At 37.1% G+C, this 21,740-nt stretch overlaps 1 protein-coding gene across 20 annotated transcripts in view; it reads left to right on the top strand.

Annotated features, from left to right (window-relative positions):
• The window catches only part of LOC134346861 (R3H domain-containing protein 1-like), a 171,628-nt gene that overhangs the window by 78,539 nt on the left and 71,349 nt on the right, over positions 1 to 21,740 (top strand). For 13 of the 20 annotated variants that reach the window (XM_063048645.1, XM_063048640.1, XM_063048646.1 and 10 more), the window contains 10 exons: positions 1,814 to 1,937; positions 2,034 to 2,112; positions 5,978 to 6,037; positions 6,123 to 6,263; positions 9,802 to 9,910; positions 11,182 to 11,319; positions 13,236 to 13,273; positions 13,361 to 13,414; positions 13,540 to 13,766; positions 14,999 to 15,250. In XM_063048645.1, coding sequence (XP_062904715.1) covers positions 1,814 to 1,937; positions 2,034 to 2,112; positions 5,978 to 6,037; positions 6,123 to 6,263; positions 9,802 to 9,910; positions 11,182 to 11,319; positions 13,236 to 13,273; positions 13,361 to 13,414; positions 13,540 to 13,766; positions 14,999 to 15,250 — 1,222 coding nt within the window. The remainder of the gene's footprint in view (positions 1 to 1,813; positions 1,938 to 2,033; positions 2,113 to 5,977; positions 6,038 to 6,122; positions 6,264 to 9,801; positions 9,911 to 11,181; positions 11,320 to 13,235; positions 13,274 to 13,360; positions 13,415 to 13,539; positions 13,767 to 14,998; positions 15,251 to 21,740) is intronic. The other 7 variants (XM_063048647.1, XM_063048654.1, XM_063048658.1 and 4 more) reach the window with 4 other exon arrangements.

Here is a 21,740-nt window from a genome sequence, read left to right as displayed (position 1 = left end):
GAATGGTTGAATGGTCCCCTCTCCCCAGCTTTTATCTCTACTTAATTTCTTTTCTCTGGTCCTGCTGAAGGGTCTCGGCCTGAAACGTTGACTGTACTCATTTCCATAGATGCTGCCTGGCCTGCTGAGTTCCTTCAGCATTTTGTGTGTGTCGGTCGAAGGAAAGCAGCTGTTCTTGAACCTAGTATTATGGGACTTCAGGCTTCTGTACTTCCTGCCTGATGGTAGCTGTGAAACAATGGGATGACCCAGTTGATGGGGATCTTTGGATGTTGTTTTCTTAAGGTGGTGCTCCTGTAGATATTGCTAGTAGTGTGAAGGGATGTGTCCATGATATATTGGGCACAGTCCACTATCCTCATGTTCTTGCTTATTTGAATTGCTGTGCTAGACCATTATGTAACCAGTCAGGAAATATTCATTCAACAGTATATCGGTGGAAGTTTGTTAGTGTTTGGTGAAAAACCAAACTTCCTAAGAAAGTAATGATGTAGGAGGAAGCGCTGTGTGCCGAGAAAACAGTGCAGACTGAGAGGTAAGTCAGCAAGGCATGGAACGGGCTGTATTGTCCAAATGTAATAAATAGCTGTCCATGACAATAATAGTGACAATATCAACATGTGATAAATCAGACGACAAACCTAGTGAAGGCACTGTGATGACAAGAGTGTATTGACTATTTCAAATTGAGTGAAAGCCAAAGAGGAGTTTAAACAAAAAACAATCAAATACAAATCAAGGCTACGTGTAGGAGCTATCACACAGCAATTACTGAAAAGATTTTGACCTATCTATCACTACAATGTGGAGTTCAATTCACTGGCTACTTGTCTTTCATTATTGTGAGTATCAGCCCAAACTGCCACACTGTCCAAAAGACACTCAGCATGAGGAATGGAGTTGATATCACAGTTTTCCGCAAAATGGAGTCAGTTTACCTAACTTCAATTTGCAATGCCATGGTGAGGCTTGTATAGGTTCCATCAAGGACAAAGCTTGGCCTTGGCTAACCTCCTCTTCTGAAGTCTGTGGCCACCCATACTCTCACTATAGCAAAGCATGAAGGATGTTTCATGTTGTTGATGTCTGCCTGTTGATTACATTCTGCACTGTCTATGGAGCTGCATGTGGCCATTAAGCACTATCGCATAGCTTGATGACAATGTTTACAATGTTTTAATAGAAGAAATTAGATCTGGATGAATCAAAAGGATTGTTAGAAACAAATGAAAGGATCCATCCTCATCAATTAGTGCTATTTTTAGGTTGTTCTTGGGTTTGCTCTCAGCTGCCTTCAGGTTATTGGACTTCCTCGGTTCAGTTGTAAATGGGCAAATGAGACAAATCTTGCAACATGAGAGTGCACAAATGTGAGAACTGTCCTGAGGAGGTTTGAAATTTGACTGGAATGGACTAAAATTAGGTGACAAAGATTTGTCTAACTGTGCAATTTCCTATTTTGACAGCAATTCTAAGTTTCTTCATGTTATTCTCATTTCTTCTTTACTGAGTTAAGTGTGCATCCTCGTGGTTATCTCATCTGACACTTACTAGTACAGTTACATTTTGCTGGAAATCAAAATTTGACCAAAAAAAAACCTCTGCTGTGTGGTTTGTGGAGTGGATCAGTGGCATTCTATCCAGGGCATCTACCAAGTAATGGAGATCAGTTAGGAGAAATTATTGAAATATTTTGTAAGGAAAAATTTGGAGAACAATGTTGTTAAATTCCATGCACAACGCTAAATATTTCATGTTGAATACATCTGTTTCTTGAATTTTTGTTCCAACAATTTGCTTTATGTTTACACAGGATAAAATTCAACTACAATTAACACAGACATTTGATAAGGAAGAGCAACACACAAAAGATGAAGCTGAAAAGGAAGAATGCACAGACAAACCAGATAAAATGCATAAAAAAATGTTATCAAGAGGTTCACACTGCTTTTCTTCACTAAAATACTTAGAGATTTTAGGTGCTTGCAGAATGACTTGTAAATGAATGGAAATTCTCCATGTCTTTTAACCAGATTCCAGCCAAGAATATACAGATTCCACTGGAATAGATCTTCATGAATTTTTAGTAAATACTTTGAAAAATAATCCCAGGTATATATAAAGATCTTTTTTTGAATGCCTTAGAAAATGTAATATTATGTAGTGTTTATCTTATTGTTACTATACATGTTCAGAAATTTACTTTATAACTAAGATCAAACCAATCATTACTGTTCATTCTTGGCAGTTTAACCATCCAAATACTTGCTCACTGACTCTATTAGTGATCTTTCTGTAAATAATTGACAAGTGTCACAATTCAAACTGTAGGACTTTTATGATAGAATATTTCAAGATGCATCTGATGCTTCCGTTCCTGCTATTGGTAAAATTTCAATGAATTCAAGGCCGGACAACAACTTTAATGAAAAATTGTTCTTGGTAAACAGTGCACTCAAATCTATTTATTAGTAACTTTATCATATTAGGCCTTGCTGTTCCCAAAGCATAATTGATAAAGAGATACAAAGTATTTCTTTCTTTCTTTGAGTAGGGGACAATTTTATATGTAGTCCAAATTTGATGATTAATTTCCCCCGCAGTTGGTTATTGGGATGGTACATGCATATCACCCCAATTAGTCAGGACAGAATTTATCCCCTCCCTAACTGGTGGAACCTGCCTGCCACCTTATCCATTCACCAGTCACCTCTGGCTCGTGTCTCACCACTCTCCCTCTCCTTTCTTTATATTGGCCATTGCCCCCTCACTCTGTCAGTTTTGATCCAAGCAGTGTCTCCCCATACACCCCCCCCGTGCCCCCTCCCCCCCCCCGAAACAGTTGCTGCTTGATTTACTGAGTTGTAGCTCCAGAAGTTATGAATCACATGTTTTCGGATCCCTGGAAACCTTGTTATTTCTGAAGATGGATAGATAGATGAGATCACAACACAATGGCAACAAAATTGAATTAGACTTGCGTCCCACAGAATGCTACAGCTGCTACAATACTAATGATACCTCAATTTTCTCAAAGCAGGGTGAGGGCTCTTTTTAAACATTTGTTTATCTTGTTATTTCGGCTAATTCCTCACAATACGTACTACTTGGAGGCGTCTGTATTGGTATAACCAAGCTTCATGCTAAGCAGAGGAGCTTATAGCTCCCAGATATCTGTGTATATATTTTAATTATTTTGTGATCAATAGATAATAAAAAAAGACAAACATGGTTTGTCAAATTATCTATAGTCTTGATTGTTTCTTAATCTGGACCACAACCAGCAATTAAAAAGAAATGTATAAATGCCTTGTTGACAAATGCACTAAAAAATAGCAGACAGCAATTTCTGCACAAAATAGTGCCAGTAAAATGGGTCGCACAAGATAGAGAACTGAACTCATTAGAACTAACTTAATAACAGCTTAATAAATCATCCTGCAAAATTATTTTGTGCAATACTGACTTGAATTCTTCAATTTTTGTACTGTAATCAAGCAGAAATAAAGCTTGCATATTGTCTAAAGGAGTGTGTTGTCTGTACAAAGGTGACCCCCATATTTAAAATGCCAATTCCATATGAAGTATTTGGCAACATTACAAAGGTGCACAAATAATGACTTCTAATTCAATGAAGAAATGCTCAAGACTAAATTAGGTGAGAGTTGAAGTATTTGTATCAGAGAAACTGAATAGCCTCACTCTGCTGTGATTATTTTTTGAGGCATTTTCTCCTTACATAGAATGAAATGCTTTTATACCACCCTGCAATTAAAATGATTAGTGAATCATGTCTTGTTCTTTAATTTAAAATAAAATCTTCTGCCTTCAAAATTTTAGCTGACAGATTTTTAAATATTTTTTTTCTCAGACCACCTGTCCTTATCACTCTACCATTTGCTGCATAGCTCTTTCACTCTTTGAACTTAAGTTTCAACTATTCCTCCTAACTTCTACACAGACCCAAAGCTGTAATGCATTTGAAAGTGGGTATAGATACTAGGATGATACCATGAGAAAATCTGCAGATGCTGGAAATCCAAAGCAACACACACAAAATGCTGGAGGAACTCAGCAGGTCAGGCAGCATCTATGGAAATGAAAAGGCAGGTCTTGAGTACTAAAGATGAGTCTCAACCCGAAATGTCAACTGTTTGGTTCATTTGCATAGATGCTGCCTGACCAGTCTAATACTACTGGGCCTGTCATCGGTGAAATTTGTGTCATTACTTTTCTTCACTGAAACTCACCGCTAAAGGGAAAACCCCAGAACTAGTTCATTTCCTTTTAAGCACAAGTCATTTTTACACTTGGTGGTGAGGTGATGACGGAATATAGGCTTAGGATGTATGAAAAGACAATGTACAGTATTGAATTTTAAAAGCTTGAATATACAGTATTGAGTCTTTTTGTGCCTTGAATCTCACTTTCATGCTTGAAATTCAATAAAGACAAGAATTGATGATGATTGTGCCTTAGGATGTTTTCCTTCATAACCTAAATAAAATAAGTTTCTTCTTCTGTACAACAAAACTACACCACTTGTGCCTGATGGTTATTTCTTCAGCTGCAAACCTATCTAGTTCTCCCAATGATCCTTTACTTCACCTAGTCAAGGGATGGCACCCGGATCCTTGTACTTTGAATCGACACAATGACAATCACCTTCATTTTACTCGTTTCCTTGAACACTATTGAAGTTATCTGACAATTTCTTTTTCCATCCAAGTCTGTGCACTCCCAGCAGAGACTTGGAACGGCTATCGTGGGAGGAAAGGCTCTCCTCATTTAGTCATTTATTTGGTGTTCACTGAGCACAGATTTGGAGCTTAAATTAAGCAATGGCATCTAAACAATTATCCAGTCATTCATTTCACAGTCATAGACTAGTCCAGCCCAGGAAGCAACCATATGGCATATGAAGTATGCACATGGTCTTTAGCAGGGCTGTCCAGTTAGTTCCAATTCCCAGTCTATTTTCCCACTCCCTTTCTCCTTGGGGCCCCAATAGACTCTGTATTGAACAAACACCTGATCAGCTCCCTACCCAAACCAAGTATTGTATCAATATCTATTCTCTTATTGTTTCTGTTTCTCCTACTTGTTACCTTAAATATTTGACCTCCTGTTATCAACACTACCTCTCAGATTCATTGTATGTTTCAGCAATGGATCTTTGTTTGTGGACCCTTTCTAAATGCTTATGATTGCCTTTCAAGCATAATTCATTATTTATGGATGCTCCTTTTTTAAGAAGAACTTCTAAGCTACTGAGAAATCAGTGCTGCTGAAGTTTTAAAATAAACTGCAAATATTTCTGCAGGAATCCATTTCACTTGTGTGAGCTAAGCCAACTTGGATAGAAGTTTGCAGTTAGAACTTCAAATTGCCGGTTGCACTCTGAATTAATAAAAATACTTAAGAAAATAATCTGTTGAAAATTTACTGCTCACCTTTGCAAAACCACTGTTTTTGCAGAAGGTTATTGATTCACTAAAGTACCTGTATCTAAGCAGAAATAACTCCAAGGCCATTGAAGTGCACCAGTGTAATCTCAGTTTGGGTGTCAGATTCTGAATCTGCGGCAGATCTTTAATTATTTTCCCCTCAATGTCTGATGCCAGAGATGACATCTGTAAAACATCTCGAGACTAGGATTCTCCTAACTGCCTCTCCAAAAGGACAGAAGTTCCAACTTCTAAACTCTTTATGCAGCTTTGTTCTTTTGTAGGCCTGCTTTAAATGTTTATTTGAGGTCATTTATAAACTTACTGCAGGTGAGTTAATTGTTAGATATGTTAGACTGCACTAGGTTCATAAGTGTTTTATTAATGTTAAGATGGTGGATTTATCATTGAAAGAAATACTGCTTTTGCATCTGTAAGGAACTTAGTACATGATTTTAAGTTGCTGTAAGTTTTGAGTGTTTGAACAAGTAGATTTATGAATAATTCTAAGTTTCTGTATTGTTCTTCAGGGATAGAATGATGTTGCTGAAGTTAGAACAAGAAATTCTGGATTTTATCAGTAATAACAAGTAAGACCTATTATTAATGCAGCAGTTTGATGTGTTTTTTTTGCTTGCGTATTGTTATCAGTTGTATCTTTCTCTTCCTTTTCAGTATTCAGTATAGGAAGTTTCCTCCTATGACCTCATATCACAGGATGTTGTTACACAGGGTGGCTGCTTACTTTGGCTTGGATCATAATGTTGACCAAACAGGAAAAGCTGTGATTGTAAACAAAACTAGCAACACAAGAATGTAAGTGGTTTAACTTGAAATTGTTTTGGTTTGAATGCTAATACTATTTCTGAGTTTATACTGTTCTGAGTTTTGATTTCTAGTGGGAGGTGGGCTTCAAAGGACATATTTGCTCTATTGATTGCAACATTCAAGTCTTAAAGGTCTTCAACACGAAGGAGATCAAAATGCAATTCAAAGGCTTACATAAAATTGACATTCTACTTGAGCTGCACATCTTAGGAATGAGTAACCAAAATGTTGGCTGAGATGAGTTTTAAAGGAGGGTTTTATACTGTATATGTGGAGAGAATTCAAAGGCAGACACACTTTGGGAAAGAATTGCTTTGCTGGACCTGGGTACTGAAAGCACGATCTCTGAAGTGAATAAAAAGAATTGAGGCTGCATGAAATAAATCTATAGAACAGATTGATAACAGCTGGGGTTATGGGAATGAGGGTGGCTTTAGAGATCGAAACTGATTATTTTGGAAACAATAAAGAGAGCTGATGTGTTAAGAGGAACATGTGGCTCCCTACTAAAAGCCTGGTACGCTGCCTTCATTGTGGTGACAGAACAACTCTGAGTGGCCAGGAGAAATCTCATCTTAGGCATCAAGAGCACTAAGACCCCCTTTGCTCAAAAAATTCAGGAACACCTGCCTGATAACAATTTTCAGCATATGTGGCTGTGCATCAACAGTATTACTGACTTTGCAAGGATAAGCAACATTTACTGTACCAGTGACGCCTCAGTAAGAATACTCTTTTAATGCACATATCAAGGCATGCAACACAACACCAGCCACGAAAGCAACCCCTCTCCCAGGAGAGCAGCCACTGTCTGCTGAGAGTCATCTCCTGTAAGATAGACAGGCCAATTGTGAAGTAGGGATACCAGTTCACTGAGATCTTCAACTCTTCGCTCATCCAGGCTGCTGTACCCGCATGCTTCAAATCAGCCACAATCATCCTTGTACCATAGAACGATACACCTTCAGAACTAAACGACTATCAACCAGTGGCACTGACATCATCAAGTACTTTAAATAACTGATAATGGCACATAATCAAAAATCTCTCATGCACCTGTCCCTGACACACCTGGAAAACCAGGACACTTGTGTCATGGGCATAAGGGCTCTTGTACTGCTGGACTTCGATTTCCAAGGTGGAGAGAGTGGATCTGCCCCAGTGCAACAGCTTTTCCACTATAAAAACTCTCCCACAGGTTTTCTTTCATCATCAGATATAAAAGAACAACCACCATGTATTTATATTTGTGCTGCTTTAATATTGTGTCCGAAAGTGAAAAGATGGAAAAAGCAATCACTTCAGATTATTATTTTCCACTCTACCTCCTCCAGAACAAACTTTGTTCCTGAATACCACTTTATTTGCAAATTACATTTCTGTCTTGTTGCTAATTTAAATGCTCCCATGTTCCACCCTGTCAAGTTTTCCCAAATGTTCTCTCATCTCCTACCCCTTTGTGCTGCCTTTTAAAACTGCTTTTATCTCCAACTATCCCCTGTTCTGATAGAAGATAATCAACCTGAACATTTAACATGTTTTCTCTCCACAACTGCTGCCCACCCTGCTTAATATTTCCGATATTTCTATTTATTGCTGACATTATTATCCTTGTAATTTGGGGCACTTAACATCGTGCTTAAGAAACTGAACAGGCAACTTGGATTTTAGACCATTGATACAGATTCAAATCCCACGGTTGGGAATTTAAATTCATGCAATAAAATATTAAAAAGGATCGTCTTGGTAGTGATGACCATGAAACTGCAAGATTTTTGTCATGTCCTTCAGGAAAGGGGATCAGCCTTGCTTATGATTATTAAGAACCTTCTCAACTGAAGTGCAAATTGAGATAACCAGTAAGTGTTCAAATCCTACAAATGGTTCAAAAACCCTTCCCATCAGAGCAATTGCTTCAGGATCCAATATTCAAGATTGTTTATTGTCATTACAAAAGTGTAAAGGAGAATGAAATAATTGTTACTCTGGGTTCGATGCAGCACGAAAAACACTAAAAATAAAAAACATAATAATAATAACACAATAAATATAAATACACAGGATAGTTTATATACAGAATTTGATTGTTTGCCCCTAAAGTGATGTGTCTGTATATGAAGTGCCTGACGGAAAATGATAAAGCAATGGCAGTTGGTGTGGAGGGGTGGGTTAGTGGGTGGAGGTGTTGATCAGCTGGACTGCTTGAGGAAAGTAATTGTTTTTGAGCCTGGTGGTCCCACGTAGCCTCCTCCCTGAAGGAAGAGCGACAAACAGTCCATGAGCAGAGTGGGTGGGATCCTTCATGATGTTACTGGCCTTTTTCTAGTACTTTTCTGTATATATATCCTTGAGCAGTTTTAATGCTGTCGAGCCTTTCTGACTGCCGTAGTGCAGTTTCTGTACCATGCAGTGATACAGCATACTAAGATGCTCTCTGCTATGCATCTACAGAATAATGTGAGTATGGATGTGCATAGTCCAGCTCTCTTCAGCCTCCTCAGAAAGTAGAGGCGTTGGTGAGCTTTCTTGATTTTGTAGAATGTGTTCTGGGACTGAGATGTTGAATCCCAGGGAGGTTGAAACTGCTTGCAGTTTCTTGTGACATCCATCATTAAGGACCCCCATCATCCAGGACATGCTGTCTTCTCAGGGAGGAGGTACAGCAGCCTAAAGCCACACACTCAATGATTCAGAATAGCTTCTTACTCTCTATCAGATTTCTGAATGAACATTGAGCTCATGAACACGACCTCATACTTTTTAAAATCTCTTGCACAACTTATTTAATTTAACCTTTTTAATATATACTTAATGTAATTTACAGATTTTATTAATATGTATTGCAATGTACTGCTGCCACCTAACACTGAATTTCACAGTATATCCGGTGATACTAAACCTGATTCCAATTCTGTGTTGCCAATGTAAAGAGGGGTGTGAGTTCTCAGAAATCAATAACCTTCCCCTTTATCCTATTGACATTGAGGAAGAGGTTATTTGCCTGGCACCAGGCCTCGAGCTCTTCCACCACCTCTCAGTCAGCTGTCTCATCGTTGTTGATGAGTCCCACCACAGTTGTGTCATCGGTGAAGTTCACAATGTGATTACTTGGGTGTTTGTGGAAGCAGAGTCTACAGCAGTGGGTTCAGCACCCAGCTCTCAGAGGCACCCGTGTTGAGGATGATGGGGAGGGAGGAGTGATTCTGCATCTTGACTGTCTGAAATGTGTTAGGAAGTCCAACACCCAGTTGCATAGTGGTGTACTTAGACAGGAGGATTGGATTTCATTCACCAACGTCTATGGGGACAGTGTTGAATGCCGAACTGAAATCCAGAAGCAGCATTTTATGTCAGTGTTAAAAATTGCCACCAAGTTGTCAATAATGCTTACAAATCCAGTGGGATTAATATTGTGATGAATGTTGATGCTGACTGCTGAAAACAGCACATTCTTTGACATTAATATCACTGAGAAAATATGTATTTTGATACTAATTTTTGTCATTGCTCGATTTGTTTTTTGTAGACCTGATCAGAAGTTTTGTGAACATATAAAAGATGAAACAGCTGATGATTTTCAAAAGAGGTATATTCTTAAACGAGATAACTCGAGCATTGACAAAGATGATAACCAAGTAAGTATCCAATTTACTAGCAGTCTTGGAGTGCAATTCTGTAGAGACAGAGACTGAGTGAAGTACTAATGTTTTATTTTCCTGGAGCAGAATTTAATAATTGAACAGAACTGGAATGCAGTCTGAATACATGATAAAATAGAACAAAATAGTTTAATTTTAAAAAAAATTAAGGACTTTAGTAAATGTAATTGTTTTGCAGCAAAATTTTCAGATGTTTTTAAGTCTAAAAGACATTTTCCTTACATTCTGTTTATTATCAGTTTTAATTCTTGAAAACATAATTTTGTCCTATTTATTTGAATGCTTTACCTACAGATTAAAGAAATTTAGTTACATAATTGCTGTGAAATATAGTTTATTTCAAATAGCAACAAGGCGCATTTGATTCAATAGGTGACATTCAACGAGTCCTGAATTCTGTGTTCAATATTTACTTTAGCAAATGGTGTTCTAAGGTTTTATTGTTCATTACATTTACGTTAATTACATTACAATTAATGGAATAACTTTAAAGTATTCTATTTTTTCTTGTAGCTTATTTTATTCTTGTAGCTTAACATGCTTGTGTATATGTGTACCACGTCCTGTATATTAAGTCCTATATGGCCACTGCAGTAAGCATTATTTGACGCTGTTATACAGAAAAGATATTTGAAGAATATTGCATTTTGCATCAGAAAGAGTTGAATTCAACATGGTGGCAGATGATTATTTATGAAAGTTAATTTGCATGTTTTTATTGTAATTTCCTCAAGTGAGCATATTACATGACTATTTGGATACACACTAAGATATTTTAGTTTGTGTTCCCTCATTTGAGAATTTTATTTTAAGTGAGTGAGAACCAGCTAATTATTTTAAAGCTTGGTTGCATAGTTTAGTTTCAGTTCAAGCCATGAACGATTGCTTAGAAATTGTAATCCATTCTTTTAACCAAGAGATTGCTCATGGGTATAATTGGAATGTTTCACAGTTTGAATAAAGGAGAATAGAATAATGTATTAAACAGGTTAATTGCTCTGAATGAATCAGCTAATAGTTCAGTGGAATTTAATGGCACAATCAGGAAAACATCTGGAATTATGTAAAGATGGAAGCACAAACTGCCTTAGGAGAATGAAATGTACAATGACAAAGGTGCATAGAAAAAACATTTTTGAATGGAGAGGGCAGCTGTGATTAAGACCAAAATTCATTTTACAAATTTGTTTTCAAAAGATATTTTTGGTATTGTTAAAGCTTCAATTAAATTCATTTTTACTTTAAAGTATTTCAATCTCCTAAGAAGACGATGTGTTGAAAATTTCCAGATACGTATCAGATTGCGGCATGATAGAAGAAGCAAATCAATAGAGGAGAGGGAAGAGGAGTATCAGCGGGTCAGAGATAGGATATTTTCTCAAGATGTAAGTATAGAGTGAGAAAGGAGAAAACTAAAATTTGGTTTTAAACTGGACATTACTAGCTGTGTATGAGTAGCTGAAATATCTAGAAAGTATTGCACTTGACCAATTCAGTTGTGGAGATTTTAGAGTCCATGATTCATCAGTTAATTGAAGTTGAATGATAGTCAATCAAGAAATCTTTGGTTGTATCACATAGGATGCTGTTCCATTTACTTTGGTAAATTTAAACAGTTTATTTCACCTGTTTGTTGAAACATTTGAAAGAAATTTTAAAATATTTCAGTGTGAGCAGGCGATACATAATGGAGTAGGGCACAGAAATCTGATGAGCTACATTTTATCTACAGCCTGCATTGTTCATTAGCGTAATATTACAGATAAAGAACCATTGCCAATTGTATGGTGCTCTTGTGCAGATGCTTTGCAAAACTTTGCTCTGCTAAAGATAAATCTGGGTGGGTTTTTTTATGAGTTAGCATTATAATGCAGGTGATGTGCAGTCTTATGGTATATTCTGCCAGTAGCAAAGATGATATTAAGATAAGGTAAATGTAAGGAATCATTTATCTGAGGTAGAGTGTTTGAATACGAAATATGAGAAATGGGAAAAGTAAATAATGCTTCTGATAGATGGCATATAGGACTGAAAACCTAGATTCATTTAAAACTGAATTTTCAGTTTTTAAATTTGTGCCCTGGAGCTCATAGGGCTGAAAAAAGCTAACAGCATCACATTGACTGGTCTAATAGTTCAAAAATCACAACATTCCATGCCAGTTTGGTCAGTTCTTTGAATTGATGCATCAATTTTGATTATGGCATTTCAAAACCATCCTTGTGCAAATTCTTTTAAATAATTCTCTCCTGATGTTGCAACTGGCATATAAGCAAAGGCTGAAAGTACAGAAGGACTCCATGGTGCACTTGTAGCAGTTTGCATTGAGAAAGCTTCAGCTAAGCAGTTTTTGGAAACAAGAATGAAGAGGCTTTTATAATCATGCTGGCTTTTTATCTCAGTACTGTTCATTAATGCCGATACTCATAGCATCTCATTTTCTCTCTATACGTTTGTTTATGTGGAGGCTGCTAGCATTTTTGCTGCTCAAAACTCTGTTATAACATAAAACAAAATTCTAAATAAATGGAATAATCATTTTCGTTAAAATCAGGATCTTTAAAAAGATTCAAGTTTTTAAAACCTGAATTGCCTTTCCGAAAAAATCCTGCAAGGGGTTTGAATTTGTTTCTCTAATTTTCAAACTTAATGTAATATATTTCAGGCAAATTGTTCTTCTGAGATCAGTAGAAAACTAAGAAGTTTACAATGACAGAAGTATTTTAACAGATTTGTGATTGCTCAACTATGTGACTTTCACATAAAGTTACCTTCACACTGGTTTTATATGAATCTTTAAACTTTATAAAATGTAGTTGAACAAATGTTCTTTAGCTGTTTTCTTACATTGGATACCATTTTTCCTTTTATAATTTTTCTTACATGGTAGGATTTTTATGTCATGCTTCAAATCGCTTCAAAGTACTGTAATATCAATTATGACATGCAAGCAAATTTATTTAATGCATAGTTATAAGCGGTAACATTTTTTTAAATCAACAGCATTCTGTTTTTGTTGTTTTGCTTAAACCACTGTGTTACTTCACATTTGTTTGAGGGTGCAATAAAACTCCTAATATAGAAAGGATGCAATTTGTTTATAAAATTTTCTTCTGAAAAAGCATTTTGTATTGATTACAGTGCTTCATTCTTGTGGGAAAAAGTAAATGATACACAGCGTTTAATTTCGTACATTTTTAGTATCGAGGTGTTTCTTTAAAAATTGATAGTGGAGTAACATGAAACAACTGTTAATAGTTCCATTTTGTTGATTATCATCAAAATGTTGTTTCTCTTCCAGTTGTCATTTCCCCAGGATAACTACTTTACAGATAAAAGGTTAGTGCAATTGAAAAGGCAACTTAATTGGTTTGTTATACATGGTACTTGGTACTAAACTTTGAAATGCTCTATTAATGTTGACAGATCTCCTGAAGAAGAAGCTGTTAATAGCACCCAACAAAGGCGACAGATATTTAGGTACAGAAGAGATAGTTCAAATTTTTAAAAAACTTATCTTTGTAGATGCTACTGATTTTATTCATTCCTTAATTTGTGATTTGATGAAAAAATGAAAGTTGGGTTTCTTTTGTACCTTTCTTCAGAGGAAATAAAGATGGCACAGGGAGATCCTCCAATAGCTGGCAGAGCAGTACTGAAAATGAACATAAGTGGTCAGAGCCACGCCCATGGAGTAGTACAGATTCGGATAGCTCCAACCGCAACCTGAAACCTGCGATGACGAAAGCTAGCAGCTTCAGTGGAATATCTGTATTGGCAAGAGGTGATAGCTCTGGTAGCAGCAAAAGTACAGGCAGGCTTTCAAAAACAGGTACATTCCTCTTGTGTGCTGCTATTCACCATAACAGTAAAGTACTAATTTGGCAAATGCTGTCTTTCAGGGCTCAAGCCAATTTTCCATTTCTTAACACTGTTTTAGTTAATTTAATAAGCTTTTCTGTTTCTCCTTTCCTGTAGCTTGTGACTCTTGCTGCTCATCCTTTCCAGTATTTTGCCAGATAAGTTATCTATAATGTTTGAGCCCACAGAATGAGTGCTTACATATTAGTGGACCAAAAAAAGTACTGCTATTTGAATCTGGAGCTTGAGTCTGTACACACTGTGGCAGGAAATTAATGTTTTTTTTTCTTTCTTGAGCTCAACTGATGAACTAGTAGTGGTCCCCCAGTAGTAGTTTGACTGAGATGAGCTCTTCTTCCATGCAGTTCAAATGCCAAGTCTGAAGCTTTAACCGGGCTATGTATTTTTACCAAATTATTGCAGTCGGTGAGGCAAGCTTTTAAAGAAATATTCTTTTTGACAGATTAGTGCTATACTGTTTCAGTCTACTTTGTTTATCCAATGAAATGTGTACTGTAAATATTTTTAGGAAAAAGGAAAATCCTAAAATGTAATCTTTCTTAATTGAATTCTCAATCTAATTTGGGAATATCCGTTTTGTTGTGTAATTGGAGAAAAATCTATAATGTTAATCACTGAAGAGATTTTTTTAGTGTACACTTCCTGTGCATTGTTAGATTTTATAGTTTTACCTTGTTCAAAGCAGTGTACTGGTCTGTTAACTTGAGTTAACATGTTATTCTTTAGTCATAAAACGGCTATTAGTTTTGCTTTCTGGTTCATGTTATGAAATGTATTTTTACTCACATCTGAATTGCTTTGAGTTATCTTTTATTTTAAGTTTCTCTTCTGTAATTATTTGCAAGTTAATATAGAAATATAAAATCACCTTAGTGGAGGGAAAAAATACACTGGCTGCTTAGCATCTTTTATTTCTGGCTGATTTTTGTTCCTTTTTAACTATATGCTTTACTGAATTAATTTGCATGTTGAACAATTGTATCTAAAATTAATATTTGCTAAGTTAACTGATAGTTTGTGCTTTAATACTTTTAACATGTAACAGTCAAGAGGGAATATACTGATTTATTTTTCCCTAATATTGTGCATGTTTGAACTCTTAAATTCATCTAAATGCATAGAAAGGAAAAAGGCATGATGTTTCTCTCTCTAGATAAAGATTTCTCATTGCTCCTTTCCCAGGTTCAGAGTCTTCTAGTAGTGTAGGGTCATCCACGGGTTCCCTTTCTCGCACCCATCAACCTCTTCCAGTCACAGCTATGAGCCAGACTCATGGTGTGCCAGCCGTCTATTCAGCTGTCAACACTAGTAATTCTCTTACCTTTGATGGTGGCATGAGTGGGCAAGTGATTCCTACTAGCACTAGCTTCTTTTTGCTTCCCTTGGAAGCTGCAGGCATACCACCTGGCAGTATTCTCGTGAACCCTCAAACAGGTTGGTATACTCTGCTAGGATTATTTGTTTGAAGTATGTTGTCAACTGAAATTTACAGTTTCTACACAATATTAACATGAATGTTTTTCAGGCTTTTAAATGCTGTGTTAATTTAATACATTAAATGTTTTCTTTAATAATGTTTTTAACTTTTTATACAAATTGTGCTGTCTGTGTTTAAAAATATTCAATTTGAACTCATTGTTGCTTTTAATAAAAAGTAAATCATCACACTATTCATGTTGAAGCATTACATAACCATGTTCCAGTTATTCTGCTCATCAGCAACAAATTGGTCAAATGTCTAGTGACCAAATTCAACACAAATTAGAAATTGTGATCAATTATAATGCGAGTGTTTTTCAGTGTGGGTCTGAGGAGTGGTCAGAGTGAGAATAGCACAGAGTAGAGATTAAAATCCAACCTTGTCTGATACAATTGTTGAGATTTATTAAAGTTGTGTTGAATGCTGCCCTTTTTAACTTTGGAAAGCTAGGAATCTATGCAATACTTTGGTCATAAACGGTGCAGAAGCCAGGAATGGCTGGATGACCCACTCCATTGCACATAAATTGAGGAAAGTAAGGGGAAAATGGCTCTGATTTTTAGAAATGGCAGGGACATTTTCAGAGTTCAATGAAACCAAAATTCATTGTTTTCCTTGCATTTTTAGTATGTAATATTTTCATTTGATAGACATTTTCATTTGATATTTTTATTTAATATTTTTATTTGATAATTGGATATGTTCTTTCTATCCACTCTATTTGGCCAAGAATGTTCAAAGTATTTGTTTACTGATAATTCAACCTTTGCTTCAATCAAAACAGTTCCAACTACTAAAATTTCCACTTACTGGAAGTAAGTACCTTAACTTATCACTTGCCATGAGTCTCTACTTTTATTCATAAACTTATGGCTGTGGAAAAGCATTTTTCAAAAGTTTTTCTTTCTTTGAAGTCCTGTAGGATATTGGTTTACATTAAATAGTAATGTTAACAATAATTATATTTTCTCACCATATATACTTTTTGAAATGTTGATGGCTTATGAAGTTACTCCTTCAGAAGTGAATGGACTATTTACTGCTGAAGTTTGAGTTTAGATTTTGTGAACGCCCTTTAATAGTTGTTCATAATATGTTTTAATGGCTTAAGCAGTTTTCAACTTACCTTTTTTAGACATGAATATAATTTTAATTCATGTTATATTTGGAACGCATGTTACCAGTCGTGTGAAATCTTTCCGGCATATGGAAATATCAGAGATCTCAAGTACGTTTAGGGTTAAGGCCAGCCCAGTTAATTCACCTTCTCAAGTGAATCTTGCAAGTAAATAGTGAAATAGAGCAAGGCAGATGGATGTTTTGCACCAGATGTTGTGTGCATGGTGCATGTTAGATACATTATCAAAGTCACTTGTCATCATTGCTTTTTGAACTTGTAATTACCATAATTAACATATTATAGTCACCATGGTAACTTGACTTTGGATTGAAAATAATTTTCAAAATGGTAAGTGATAGACTGTTGTGATTTTTATATTTTTAAATGTTAGCTAGTCACATTTATAATAAGTATGACATAAATTTAATGGTTAGCACTCTGTTAAAATGCTTGGCTCTTAATATTGACATTGTAAATGATTGCAAATTAATTGTAAAGATGTTCAGTATTTGACAGTGTAATTTAACCTAGTTATTTAATATACTTTTTAGCAATGTACATCTTTTAACATTTTGCTTATTATGCATTCTGAGATAAGTCAATAGGGAATATCTCCTTCATCATGTAGAGTCATAGAAAAGCATAGCACAGAAACAGGCCCTTCGACCCATCTAGTCCATGCCAAACCATTTAAACAGCCTAGTCCCATTGACCTGGACCATAGCACTCCATGTACCTATCCAAACTTGTCTTAAACATTGAAATCGAGCCAGCGTGCAACATTTGCACTGGCAGCTCATTCCACGCTTTTATTACCCTCTGAGTGAAGAAATTTCCCCTCGTGTTCCCCTTAAACTATTCATCTTTCACCCTTAACCCATGACCTGTAGTTGTAGTCCCACCCAACCTCAGTGGAAAATGACTGCTTGGATTTACCCTATTTTTGTATACCTTTATTAAATCTCCTCTGAATCTTCTACATTCCAAGGAATAAAGTCCTAACCTGTTCAGTGTTTTCTTGTAACTCAGGTCCTCCAGACCCAAGAAAACCCTTGTAAATTTTCTCTGTACTCTTTCAGCCGTATTTACATCTTTCCTGTAGGTAGGTGACCAAAACTGAACATAATACTGCAAATTAGGTCTCACCAACGTCTTACACAACATCAAGATAACATCCTATCACCTGTACTCAGTACTTTGGCTTATGAAGGCTAATGTGCCAAAAGCTTTCTTTACGACCCCATCTACCTGTGCCAGCACTTTCAATGAATTATGGGTCTGTATTCCCAGATTCCTTTGCTCTACCACACACACCAGTGCCCGACCGTTCACTGTGTAACACCTACCCTGGTTGATACTACCAAAGTGCAAAACCTTGCACTTGTCTGCATTAAGTTCCGTCTGCCATTTTTTACAGCTGGTCTAAAGCCTGCTACCTCTCTGTCCACTATGCCCTCAATCTTGGTGTCATTCGCAAATTTCCTAATCCAGTTAACCACATTATCATCCAGATTGTTGGTATAGATGACAAACAACAATGACCTAGCACTGATCCCTGCGACACTGCAGTGGTCACAGGCCTTCACTCAGAGAGACACCTGCTCTCTGGCGTCTCCCATAAAACTGATGCCTAATCTAACTTACTACTGCATCTTGAATGCCCAACAACTGACCAGCCTCCCAAGTGATATCTTGCCATATACCTTGCTAAAGTCCACATAGACAACTTCCACTGCCTTGTCTTCATCAACTTTCCTGTTAACTTTCTCGAAAATCTCTATAAGATTGGTTAGATGACCTACCATGCACAAAGCCGTGCTGACTATCCCTAATCGGTCTCTGTGTATCCAAATGCACATAGATCAGGCCTCTTAGAAAACCCTCCAATGATTTCCCCCCTACTGATGTCAGGCTCACTAGCCTATAATTTCCTGGTTTATTTTTAGAGCGTTTCTTAAACAGTGGAACAACATTAGCAATTTCCAATCCTGTGGCACCTCAATCGCGGCTAAGGATTTTTAAAATATCTCTGTGAGGGGTCCCTGTAATTTCCACACTAGCCTACCACGGGGTCTGAGGGAACACCTTGTCAGGCCCTGGGGATTTATCAACCCTAATTTGCCTCAAGACAGCAAACAGCACCTCCTCTGTAATCTGTATAGGGTCCATGACCTTGCTGCTGCTTTGTCTCACTTCTATAGACTCTTGTGTCCATCTCCTGAGTAAATACAGATACAAAAAAATCCATTTAAGATCTTCCTCCATCTCTTTTGATTTCTCCTATAGATTAACATTCTGATCTAACAGATGGACCAATTTTGTCCCTTGCAATCCTTCTGCTCTTAACATATCTGTAGAATCCCTTAGGATTCTCCTTCACATGAGGAATGCTGGAGCAGCCTCGTGCTTTCTTTTAGCCATCCTGATTTCTTTTTTAAGTGTCCTCTTGCATTTCTTATACTCCATAAATACCTCATTTGTTCCTACCTGCCTATATCTGCTCTGCACCCCCTTTTTTCTCTTAACCACTGTCTCAATATCTCTTGAGACCCATTTTCCCTAAGCCTGCTATCATTACCTTTTACTGTGGCAGGCATATACAAGCTTTGTCTCTCAAAATTTCATTTTTGACTCCTCACACTTACCAATTACACCTTTACCAGAAAAAAGCCTGTCCCAATCCACACTTGCCAGATCATTTGATACCATGAAAATTGGCCTTTCTCTAATTCACAAACTCAATCCGCAGACCAGACCTACACAAGCATTCCCCTACACAAACTTCTGTCACTTGCCCAGTCTCATTACCCAATAGGAGATAAAGTATTGTACACGCTCTCTTCCGAACCTCTACCTACTGATAATGAAACTTCCCTGAACGCATTTGACAACTGCTATGGCATCTAGTCCTTTTGCAGTATGGGAGTCCCAGTCAATATGTGGAAAGTTAAAATCACCTACTGTAACTACGTTTAAGTTTCTTACACCAGTCTGTGATCTCTCTACAAATTTGTTCCTCTAAATCTTTTCAGACTGTTGGCTGGTCTGTAATATAGCCCCATTAACGTGGTCATACCTTTCTTATTCCTCAATTCCACTCGTAAAACCTCTCTAATCGAGTTCTCTGGTTTGTCCTGACAGAGCACTGCCATGACATTTCCCTGACTAGTCACACCACCCCTGCTCCTTTAATTCCTCCCACTCTGTCACATCCGAAACAACGGAACCCCATAATATTGAGCTGCTAGTCCTGCCCCTTCTGCAACCAAGTCTCGCTAATGGCTACAATATCATAATACATGTGTTGATCATTGCTCTGGAGCTCAAATGCCTTTCCTACAGTACTTAGTGTATTGAAATATATCCAGCTCAGAACATTAATTGGACCATGCTCAACCTTTCAATTCCTGACTTTGTCTGAGGTCTTAACAACATGTCTCCACAACATCTCCACTATCTGCTCCAGCACTCTGGCTCCCATCCCCCTGTAACCTCCCCCACCTGTACAGCAGCAACAAACCTTCCCCGCTAGGATATTAGTTCCTCTCCAGTTCAGGTGCAAACTGTTTCTTCTGTGCAGTTCCCACCTTCCTTGGAAGAGAACCCAATGATCCAAAAGTCAACGTTCTCCCTCCTGTATCAACTCCTTAGACATGTGTTAAACTGTATAATCTTCTATTTCTGGCCCCTGTAGTAGGTGACATGGGTAACAATCCTGAGATCACAACCCTGAAGGTCCTGTCCTTTAACTTAGCACTGAATTCCCTGAACTCACTTTGCATTTAAAGCAGTACTTAGATACTGAAATTAATTTTATTCCCATGCCTAATGTCAGTGTGCACACCCACCTTTGATCTCTGTCTCACAATAGAAAGGATGTCTTTCCTGAGGTCAACAAAGATGACTCGATATTAATCTACCTAGAAAAGGGCACTGAACATTGTCAAAAATTACACTGAGTTGCTGGCAATTTTGAAATAATTTGGATTTAACAGGAAAGAAGAGTTAGTGATAGCTTTAATATAAATCGATCCTGTAGCACAGGAAAATATGCAATGGCATTTCAAAAAACGCCAAATCAGAAAGAAATACATGCCATAGCATTGGACTTTATATAAAATGAAAGTATTATGAGAAGAGAGGCTTGAGAGGTATTAAGCATTGAGGAACTTCCGGAGCATTGTAATTGCTGTAAGCACAGCTGACATTGGTAGAGGAAGGCAGAATTTCTGTCAAAAGGAACAGATTTGATGGTTAGCATTTGGATTGGTGAAGGTTAAAGATGAGGAATTTCAGGGCCATGATTTTTAGCCAATTGATATTATCAAGGATGCAACAGACTATTGAGAATTGCTAAATTGGTCTTTGTCACAATGGAGTAATCTGGTAGCTCTTGTCATAGGTGGAGCTGGTATAGAAATCTGCAATAATTACAGATAAGCAGCTCTTATAACAGAGTATGTAGGCCTGAAGTTCCGACTGTGGCTGAATAGAGGATGTAGTTAGTAAAGTGATTATTCTGTGAATGAATGGAGAGCAAAGTGAAATTGGTACCAAGGAGACACGTTGAAATAAGCCTGCAGATGATATTTGACATTATGTACAGAAAATACTCCCCAATGCAGCAACTGGAAAGCTAGAAAGTGGTAGACTTGGTCAGCCCCATGTTTTGCAGCTGACCCCATGTCTGCAGAGACTACTGCCAACAGAAAGGATATTCTGGATGACAATTAGGCAGATGTGAGGAAGAAACGTCAAGAACAAGCTCTGAGGGACTCAGGAATTGATATTCTAAATGGGAAGACAAAACATTGTTGGAGATGTTTTGACTACGGTCAGATGAAACGAATACTTTCAAATGACAATCCTGCTGAGCTGAATAATAAAATAATGGCATTAGGGGAGACCAGTCTAGATGTAGAATGCAATGAGATTGCATGGCTGATCAGAGATAATACCCAAACCCAAAAGTAGGTTATAGGGGTTTGTTGAGTGTAGAAATGTAGAAAAGTTAAGTAGTAGGGGAAGTTGAATCTGTTGCCTCTATCTTAGTGATCAAACAATCCACGAGTTTCCTGAACATAGAAGTGAGTGTGGGGCATGGTAGCAGGTTTTAGAAACACTTGGTAATGGGGGAGTAACAAAAACTGGGAATATCTGCTCTTCAGGATGACTGAAGTTTATACTGTTTTGGCAAAGGGAGACATAGCCCAGTGTATGACAGCTCTTTTGTTCTTGTTTGCATCATGTAGTAGTGATCTGCTACACACCTTCTATTCTCCATGTTTATACATGAAGCTGAAGTACTACATTTTAATTTCTTT

This window comes from Mobula hypostoma, chromosome 5 (assembly GCF_963921235.1).
Source record: "Mobula hypostoma chromosome 5, sMobHyp1.1, whole genome shotgun sequence".
Taxonomy (NCBI): domain Eukaryota; kingdom Metazoa; phylum Chordata; class Chondrichthyes; order Myliobatiformes; family Myliobatidae; genus Mobula; species Mobula hypostoma.
Note: the sequence above shows the minus strand (reverse complement) of the source record. Positions and strands in the feature narration are given on the sequence as shown.